Here is a 10197-nt window from a genome sequence, read left to right as displayed (position 1 = left end):
TCTGATGTTTATATCTATTTTATTCCAAGAATAATTACATTTGCAATGAACTCACTTGATGATTTAATGAAAAATTGTTGCACTGCTAATGCTGCCCAATCAATCAATGCAATTCATATTTAAATGGTGTTCTCAGTGTTCACTTTGGACGGTTTAAAAGCATCTTTCCTCTCCAATTTATAAACAATAATCACCTTTTAATCATCGACCAGGAAGTGAAAAACACACCTTCTAACTCTAATTTCACACATTACCCAACACTGATTTTCCCTTCCTTTAATCATGAAGAAACAAATCTTTGGGTTTCTTTACGAATCTTTAATCATTTTATCTACAATTATCAGACACTTAACAGCTCCTTTCTTTGTCCTATTGAAGCCAGATGAGGATAAACTCTGCCTTTTAAAGATGATACTCCACAAAAGATTAACTCTTGAGACGTTAGGTATCTTCAGCTCTTTCAGCTTATTACATTTTACTCCATCAGACAGTAATGAAGCCTTGACTCTTTGTGTTTTTTCAGTTTCAAGCAGTATTTTCAGATATCACAATTTACCACCGTCCAACTGAAGCTTTCTCACAGTTTAATAAACAAGCTGCATCGTCTCTTTTCCTTCCACAGTCACTCAACAATATCCAAAATCTTCCAAACATTGCAGAGACAGTGATCATCATCCTTTTAGATATATTAATGAGTTTATGTTAAAAAAAAAAAGATGACGAGGGTTCAATCGAAAACCTGATCTGATAGATAGACAGCCGAGATGACGAGTAATGTCTCAAGACTCATTTCCTTTAACTTAGAATTGACTTTCATGTAATATTAATAACAATAACATAATTTTTTTTAGAAAATAAATTAACAAAGAGAAAGTCCATGACGCAGCTGTTTGCAGACACACCAACAGAGTCCAGGTGAGACTTCAGAGATATTCTCAGTGCAGTTACAGAGCTGATGAAGATCTGCTCCTCTTGTCCTTGTTACGAGTATTATATCTCCTCGCTGCTGCTCTCTGTTTCCTCTCAGCTTCTGTCAGCACATCTCCACCTTCTGTTTTCAACACGGCAGAATCCGTCTGAGCCTGCAGCTCCGCAGCCTGCTCGTCCTCAGCGCTGTGAGCAGGCATCGCTCTCAGCCACTCCTGGTAGTAACCTCGGAAACCATTAATGTGAACCAGATAGTTGTTTCTGGATTTGTACTGGGAGAGGGAAGAAAGAGAAAGGGGCAAAAGATAAGAGGAAATACGATGAATAGAGAACATGAATCACTTATCTGCACATATATTAACACAAAACAGAAACATTTAAGGGCTCAGAGTGAAAAGTCTGTTTTGGAAAAGAGGAAACGCTTTGACAGCTCTGATCCGCAGCTGTAGGTCTCTGGTCGCTGATGTTAATGTTTCATCTGATAAGTTTTCAGGTTCTTGCTTTGAGATTTAACACCTATTGAATTGTTTGGTTTAATTTATTGAGCAGTGATGTTACAGATAAACCTTGTCATGTGAGGAAAAGCAATGCAAGATATGTTATGTATACAGGGGATATAGCTAGTGAGCTCATTTTCAGCCCCAGCTTCGGGAGGTGTTTAAACAGTTAAAAACATAAGTGGATAAGGCAGAATAAAGCTAAAAAAATAAAGTTTGAGAGTGAGGTTTTTTAATTCATGTGGTTTACTCAAATTCAAAGGGTGTTAAAGTTTGAAAATAAATGTATGAATAACTTAGACACGTTCTTTTTTGTGGACCCAACATAAAATTTCTTCTTTTTTAAAGAGGATTATGGTAAAAATGTCTAAGTGGTGTAACCATAAAAACTTTCTACCAAATAATTAAACTTGCTTAAAAATATTAAAGAGACGTTGCTTATCTTGCCAACTTATTTGTCACTGACCCATATATGTGTGTATTTACTGTTGTGCTACTGTGTGTGTTTGTGAGAGTATAAATGTGAAAGTATGCAGTATCCAAGTTGTAAGAGTCAGAGTCATGTAGATGTATCTGTTTTACTGTGTGATGCTCAGGTGATGCTCGGCCAGGGGACTCATACTTCCTCACATAAAGCACCGTTGCTACAGTAACTTACCTGGTCGTAGTTAGGAGGATACTGTGTGGCGAACTCCAGCTGTCTGATGATGACCTCATTGGGCCACACCTGCATGTCGCTCATGCTTTTGAGGAGTGTTTTAAGGTAGACGTAATCCAGTCGACGGATCGCTCGGCCGATGAGAGCAGAGAACACCTGGACGTTAGGCCTTAATCCCGCCTCCTGAGAACAACACAAAATAACACAATCTGTTTCAACTCTCAAAAGATTAAAACTATACAGCAGCTGCCCTTAAAAGGAAAATGACAGTATATTACAACCTTGTGTATTTACAACAAATACATAAAGTCCTTCCAGGTGGCTACTTTCTTTGTTTCCTTTCCTTAACTATCAGCTTCTCTTTTTGGCCTAATAGTAGTACAAGGACAATATGAGCTGGTAAAATCTGACATGACAATATCCAAGGTGACTTTCTGTCTTTGATTATACAAATATATTCTGATATTGTAAGATTATTATTGGCCTTGGAAACAGGACACAAAACAATGTCACCAAAAGGTCCGTTTAGTGAGTGGCTGTTCTTGAGGTTTTAATTGATCTACTACAATGATCTTGTGGTGAGACTGTTTTGCCAACTTCTGTTTTCATGGTCAAGAATGAACATTAAATCTTAATTTATGAAGACAACAGGGACAAAAAGCCCTTAAAGTGATCAGAAAAATGATATTTATCCATTTATATTCCATGACAATTTGTCAAACTCCATCTACTGACAAAGATTTCTGTAATAGAAATCAAAAACTCACACTCACACTCAAATTGAACATCTATTCAGCGTCATATACTGAAGCAAACACTGGTGTCATTACCTGCATGTCTGCCAGCAGCTGCAGGCCGTCTTTCTGTCGCTCGCAGCCCAGCGCGAGGCTCCCGAATGTCTGTACGTTCACACTTACGTGGCGTTGTCGCATCACACTCAACACGGACTGGAATAAAAAATAATAAGTGAATCACAAACAGACACATGTTCTCTGTTTCCTTGAGTGCTATCTAGCCATGCAGATAGTTTTAGATTAATGTGCTCTTTTTTTTTTTTTTTTTTAAAAGGTATTTTCCTCAGACACATTATGAACAGTTGTCATTAGTTCTCAGGTAGAAAGATGTAGTTCCTATGGAAACTGTTCACAGAGAGTTATTTATTGATTTTTCTCTGTGTTTGACCATGTAAAGCCCTTTGTGTTACACTACCATGTATGAAAAGTGTTATACAAATAAAGTTTGATTGATTGATTTCATAACAAAATCTTAGTGAGTCAATCAGGAAGAAAGAAAAAGTCCACAGCCAGTTACGTGTTTGTCTGTTGCTTCAGTCTGAATAAGTAACCAGCCAATTTCATATTTTATTTAAATATAATCATTTTGTAATGTCTCATTTATTTGATTTGTAAATTTTCCATGCTAATATACTGTAATATTATACTATAGTATAATTGATTGAGACTTTATACCTTTGCTCCATCCAGGTCACCGGCTCTGGCTGCTCGGCGAATCACAGAGTTAAAGAAGGCGATGTCGAGCTTCACCTGATGCTGCTTGGCGACCTTCAACAGCATCTGCAGAGACTGGTAGCTTGGCTCCATCGTATCGGCCAACAGGGTGAGAGTCCTGAGGTCTGGCTTGAGTCTGCTGGCTGCCATCTTCTCCAGGAAACCTTCGCCTCCTCCAATCAGGGCGAGTCTATCAGACGCTTGCTCAACGGTGCCTAAAGAGATCACGCCAACCCTTTTCCCCTCAAAAATGTCCAGTAGGTTCGGGGCTTTAGAAGCATCCGCTAAGTCAACAGGTAGTGGGACTTTTTCTCTTTGTGTGACTGGTACCAGCTGAGTAGAGTCCTGTCTACTATGGGAAGCCTCCTCGCTGTCCCCGTCGCCCTGCCGACCGTCACTATGTGAATCAGGTTGGATAAACAACTGCCTCTCCAAAGAGTCAACGTCTATTAGATTTGTGCGTCTGGAGTCTGACTTCACACGTGACTTGCGTCCCCTCTCTTTCCGATAGTCCGTGTCAGCACTCAGCAGGACACCGGAGGCCAGGGCCGGATCTCCAATCCCACAATCCCTCGCAGTCCGCAAGAGCAGGTTGTAGTTCTTAGAGTCTGGAAGAATCCCTGATTTCAGCATCTGGCGCCAAACCTGAAACAAACACAGTATTTATTAATGTATGTTCAACATCTCTCTACTGTCACTTCTTAAGTTAAGCCAAACATCTACCTGTAAAGCCAGTCTGAATCCTACGTCTTTGTCCTTCAAGCAGCCCATCAGCAGGTAGTGAAACGTCTCCTGAGTTACAGCGTGGCCGTTCTGCAGCATCTCCTAAAAAAACCCCACACACATAAATTCAGGTTTCAGTAGAACAACTTTCCATAAACTCACACAAAAGTAGGCGTGCGTCGTACCCTGAACGTGTGAAGACAGGCTTGAAGGTGGTTGGTGACGGCGTGCGCCTTCAGGAGGGCGTGGTATGTGATCGTGCTGAAGGTGTAGTTTTTACGTCGGAGTTCTTGTTCCAACTTCAGAGCCTGCTGCAGGCCGGCTTGTTTGGATGGCGACTCGGCGCAGGCGTTAAACAGCGCGGTGTACGTTGCATCTGTAGCTTCTAAACCTCGTTTCTTCATCTGGGAGACACACAGATACACAAACTGTTACTTAAACACATATAACATATTTATCTTTCTCTCCCCTTGTTCCTGTCTACCACCAACTGTCCACATTTTTTTTTAAGTTTAAAAAGAAGAAAATGATGAAAACATTTTACTGTCATAAAGGACTAAAGAAATCAAAAAAAAATCACATTTTAAAAGTTGAAATCAGAGAATTTGGACATTTTTTCTACCTACTAACCCATTAATCAACTAATTTTGCAGTTTAAAAAAAATGCATTCTTACTTCATTGTAGAGTTTTAAGGCCTTTTTGAGTTGTCCAGCTCGGGCACAGCCTCCTATCAGGACAGTGTAGTTGAACTCCTCCGGCTGCAGCTTTTCTCCCTGCAGCATGTCTCTGTTGAACATGTCCAGAGCCTCCTGCAGCTGAGACAAGAGACACATAGAGAGAGAGAGGTTATAAATCAATCATTTTCATATTTCATATTTCTAATCTAACATATTCAGAACAAACAAATAAATAAAAAGAACTCATTAAAAATAGGAACTCCTTAAAAATGGAAACTCAGGAAATGCTATCATAACTCCCAAGAATCTGCAATAAGGAAACACCAAAGGTAGGATTCAAATTAAAAAATAAATAAATACATGAATAAATAAATAAAATAAATAGGTAATAAAAGATAAATAAACTATTTAAACAAATATATATATATATATAATAGGAAATAAAATAAAGTCACTATAGAATAAAGTGGGTAAAACAGGAAATGTTAGGAGTAGAAGAGTAAAAGTAATGAAGTAAAACAGACATAAAAGGTGGGTTATGAAGAATAAACAGAATAGTCCAAGTTCATAGATACATGGAGGAGAAGGAGGAAGATGAGGAAGAGGAGGAGAGCAGAAATGAGTTAAAATCTAACACCACCTTACCTTGTTGTCTTTAATCAGCTTCTTGCACTGTAAGAAGTACCAGTACTGTGTGTTTCTCCTCCCATCTCTACTCCTCACCAGGCTCTCCTCCTCCTCTTCCTCCTCTCCTTCCTCCTCTCGGTGTCGCAGGTCCTGGAGGTACGGGCTGCTTTTCCTGAAGGACTTTCTGGAGGCCATGTCTGCAGACAGAGAGCCAAAATCCCCTCTGTCTGCAGGAGCTGAGGAGGAGGCAGGAGGGTCCTTAACCCCCCTGGAGGAGGCAGACAGAGACACTGATCTGACCCTTAACTCCCTCAGTAGATGCCATGGAGGAGGAGAGAGGAGTCTGGCGGGCAGGTGTTGTGATAAATATCGCACCCTTGTCAAATTCAGTCTGCTGGATGTTGGAAACAACAACTTAGCAGCAGGGGCAGATATTTTCCTCCCGTTCCTCAAACACGACGACAACATATTTACCAAGCTGAGGACAAGCTAATAAATCATGTCAGGTGTTTTCTTCCTGCTCGACAGCTGACTAAAGGGTTTAATAAACTTACAGTAACATGAAGAGAGTCTCTACCCTGTTTCCAGCATGTTTCACCACCACGATGTTTCAATGACAAACACCAGACCTGAAGAGTAGAGAGCAGAGATATCAAACCAAAGACTGTGCCTCATTTAGTCAGCATTGTTACTATTTATAAAGCTATGGCAAGAGATTTATAAATGTATTAATGATTCATTTATGATTGATTTATCATTGTTTTTGCTTAATTGTACAATCATAGACCAGAAATACAACAGAAATCATGTGAAAGAAGTTTACATCATCAGTTTTATAATCATGTTAGTTAAGTTTCATATTCAAAAACTCTATTTGATGTATTTATTTAATTATATTTTGTGTAAATTAAATATGCATGAATTTCATTTTAATCATGTTTAATTTAATTCAATGAACTAAATAAAGAGAAGAGGATCGACTCCATCAGCAGTACATTAGTTTGTCTGCCGCAGACTTCTTCTATCGTTGTATACAATTCACTGCACTGCCCCCTGCTGATCAAAACTCAAACTGCGTCTCCTCCAGAAGTGAAATAAGGTGACGAAAGAGAGGTAGGCTATCTGAAAACGATTCATTATGATCCATTTTAAAAGAATAAAGTGTGCTGTTGTCTACACAGGCTCTCATACAGATGTCTTTTGCAGCTTTTTTGCAAATGGAAGAAGACAGAGTCGGAGCTCCAACCGCAACACTGCTGGTAAAATAACATCATTTGACTTTTGAAGATTGGTTTGTGATTATTACCTTAAACTGAAATCTCTGTTACCTCTGAAAACATTAATGTAAGATTGAAAGTGGGTTACAAGCAATATAAATGTAATTATTACCATGAAGACTTTAAAGGAAGTCAACATAATGTCTCAGCAGAGGGCTCCAAAGTTCAATTAAACAATTGGACCTTCAAAATAAAGGCATGAAAAGTAATTTATTGTGTTTGTTAAAACCTTAGTCTGCCGTTTATTTCATGATCTATGCATGTGTGTTATTTTATCAAATGTCTTTCAAGCTTCAAGACTCTTGATCGCCTCATTTAATGTGTGTTACATCCATATGGGCTTCATATTTCAGTGATACAATCAGTTTTAAGACAGAGATCCTCAGAAAATCCTCCTGTATACTGTCACAGTCACAAACTGTATCCTATCTTTTGCATTTGTTTGGTTGTTACAGGCTGGGGAAAATGTTTCTCCCTTATGTTTGATTATAAATAAAACGTCAGTAAAAGACATTCTTGGTGTCACAGTTTTTGACTGTTTTTGAGAGTTATTGAGAGCGACGCCTTACTCAAACAATAATAATCTCTACAGGTCTCTGAACAAGAACATCAAGCTCCACCTTCCTGCCCTGCTTCTGACACCACACCTCCTCCTGGTATACACACACACACACATACACACACACACACACACACACACACACACACACACACACACACACACACACACACACACATACACACACATACACAAACACAAGATAAGACTGGACTTTGATCCATAAAAACATATTATTAGTAGTATGTATAAAATGTCAACAGAATCAATATCATGGTAATTTGATTTTATCACATTACCATCCCACAATTTTCTGTTTATCAAAACTAAAGTTCCTGAGCTTCAGAAACTTTACACAGTCACACTAAGTACTGAGTATTGTTTAATTTTGTATTATATTGACAGCAGATGCTTTACTGACAGATGAACCCCAAACCAGAGCTGACTTCTTAAAATGTGAGTATTTTAAAGCCCAACAATCTGTAATCATTCCTCCTGTTCATAATGGGCAGTAACAGATCCCTTCATAATGCACTTTCAATGTAAGTGACCATCTGAAAGCCTCCTTCTGCACCAAAATGTATTTAAAAGTTTATTTGAAGCTAATATGAAGCTTCAGCCATCCAAATTAGTCAATCAGTTACATATGTTTCAGAGTTACTGCCTTTTTAGTGCCAAAATTTATTTTCTTTTTTTTTTGTTATGACTACTTTTGTTTTGACTACTGAACAGGAAAACACTGTCCACTCTAAAAAGTCAATAACTGTGCAAGATATCCACTTTATTTGAATAACTCATGAAACCTCATATTATCCTCATAAACGTTTAAATACATTCATCATCAGTGTCTCTACATCCATACTCCTCCTTCTGTCCTCTCACAGATTACTGCCTCCTCACTCTGGACCCAAACACAGCTTACAGAGAGCTGCTCCTGTCCGAGGGGAACAGAGAGGCCGAGCTCACAGACTTAGTCCAGACGTATCCTGAACATCCAGACAGGTTCTCTCACCTTTTTCAGGTGTTGTGTAAAGAGGGTCTGACAGGACGCTGTTACTGGGAGGTGGAGTTTGAAGGCTCTGTAGAAATAGCAGTGGCATACAAAGATCTCGGCAGGTCAGATTATTACCACGAGTGTGCGTTCGGGTGCAACGACAAGTCCTGGAGTTTAGACTTGAACAAAAACAACAGATGTTTCAGACACAGTGATGAGGAGGCTGAGGTGCCTGAGCCTCAGTCCTCCAGAGTGGGCGTGTACCTGGATCATGAGGAGGGTATCCTGTTGTTTTACTGTGTGTCTGACACAACGCTGCAGCTGATGCACAGAGAGGAAACAACATTCACAGAGCCGCTGTACCCCGGACTGTGGATCGCAGGCAGTGCCCGGCTCTGTGACCTGGAGTAAACTGAGGTCCTTCTCCTTCTGTCTCATCAGCTGAAGTCAGTCCTCTCATAATGTGTAACAGCAGTGGGGATGAGCAGTATTCCCCTCAGCAGGAGCGCAAAAGAAACTAAATATTCACTCACATGACAACCAAGGACAACAAAGCTTTGATTTTTCATCTTTTTTACTAATCAGACATAAATAATCCTGTTAATGAAGGATTAATGAATTGGTTGTCAGAATCACATTTACATTTAAGTGTATTCTGCATGTGAGGTTTTGGAAATATGAGTTTACTCAAGTCAGCAATCAGAACTGATATTGATATTGGAACTGATATTGGATTTTAATTCAGATATAAACAAAAGAGTAACACACGAAGTTCATTCACTCCATTAAGGTTTTGTTGGCAGGTGCGTCGGATCATAAACTGTGACAATGAAAGGATCAAAAAATCCTGCACACTGTTGTTCACTTGGAATCACTTTAATAATGTTGTTTCTGTCCTCAGACTGTGATCCTCCAAAGTTCCCCAAAGTCCTCTGTGAAAGTTTTAAGTCAATCAGCTACACTCAGATATTGGATAAATCACTTTTGAGGTACTGCAGGACAGCTGAATCAGACTAAAGGAATCATTCACAGATAACTTAAGAACATCATTACTTCTCAGTTTCCTTTGACACCGTTGTGTAAACATTTTTATTTTTAATATTTCTACATAAACACCAGATCATATTTTAGCTTCATTGACAAACAGCGTAATATGTTAGTTAAGGACACACCGGCACACATGATCAGAAACCTGTATGAGGTGATTACATGTCACATTATCCTGATTCAGTATTCCAGTTTGTATTTTCAGGTTTCTTCAAACAGGGATAAGAGCTGAAACCAGGATATGATGTTTACACGTGATAACACAAATCAAGACACACATATTCTTAGTCCAGAATACCAGTACACATGTATCCACTTCTGTCTCCTGATTGAAACATTTTTATGTTGCCAAAGAACATTTTCAGTGACATTGCACCTTATTTATTCTCTTAGCCACAACTTTGTGACAGCAGCTTCTTGTTTTTGAACACAGATGTAATTTATAATGTTAATTGTGTTATTAACTGTACCATGTTTTAATGTTTATGTCACTTGAATGTACCCTTTCAGTTTTCTAATTGTGTCTTAAACAGCACATTGAAACATGGCATGGAAACTAAAAAAGGTCAACGTCACTCTCACTTCTGTTCACTAAATAAAAAGCTACTGTCTGCAGCTGGTTAGCTTAATTAGCTTAAATACTGAAAACACAGGAGTAAAAAAACTAGTCTGGTTCTGTTGGTAATAAAGTCTGCCTAACAG

At 38.9% G+C, this 10197-nt stretch overlaps 2 protein-coding genes across 2 annotated transcripts; one reads left to right on the top strand and one right to left on the bottom strand.

The window, feature by feature from the left end:
* Positions 1–751: 751 nt before the first annotated feature.
* ptcd1 (pentatricopeptide repeat domain 1) lies at positions 752–6216 on the bottom strand. Its single transcript, XM_053337370.1, has 8 exons — positions 5637–6216; positions 4989–5129; positions 4499–4717; positions 4314–4415; positions 3552–4235; positions 2913–3029; positions 2083–2265; positions 752–1199 (listed from the first exon to the last, which is right to left on the bottom strand). Exons 1-8 carry the CDS (start codon positions 6084–6086, stop codon positions 945–947), a joined length of 2151 nt encoding a protein of 716 aa, XP_053193345.1. The 5' UTR covers positions 6087–6216; the 3' UTR covers positions 752–944.
* A 486-nt stretch (positions 6217–6702) lies between these two features.
* On the top strand, positions 6703–8859 carry LOC128365412 (stonustoxin subunit alpha-like). Its single transcript, XM_053326135.1, has 5 exons — positions 6703–6731; positions 6826–6877; positions 7488–7551; positions 7860–7910; positions 8339–8859. Exons 2-5 carry the CDS (start codon positions 6836–6838, stop codon positions 8857–8859), a joined length of 678 nt encoding a protein of 225 aa, XP_053182110.1. The 5' UTR covers positions 6703–6731; positions 6826–6835.
* Positions 8860–10197: the final 1338 nt, after the last annotated feature.

Source organism: Scomber japonicus, chromosome 2 (genome assembly GCF_027409825.1).
Source record: "Scomber japonicus isolate fScoJap1 chromosome 2, fScoJap1.pri, whole genome shotgun sequence".
Classification (NCBI taxonomy): Eukaryota; Metazoa; Chordata; class Actinopteri; order Scombriformes; family Scombridae; genus Scomber; species Scomber japonicus.
The sequence above is the reverse complement of the archived record's forward strand: the minus strand, read 5'-3'. Positions and strand labels throughout refer to the sequence as shown.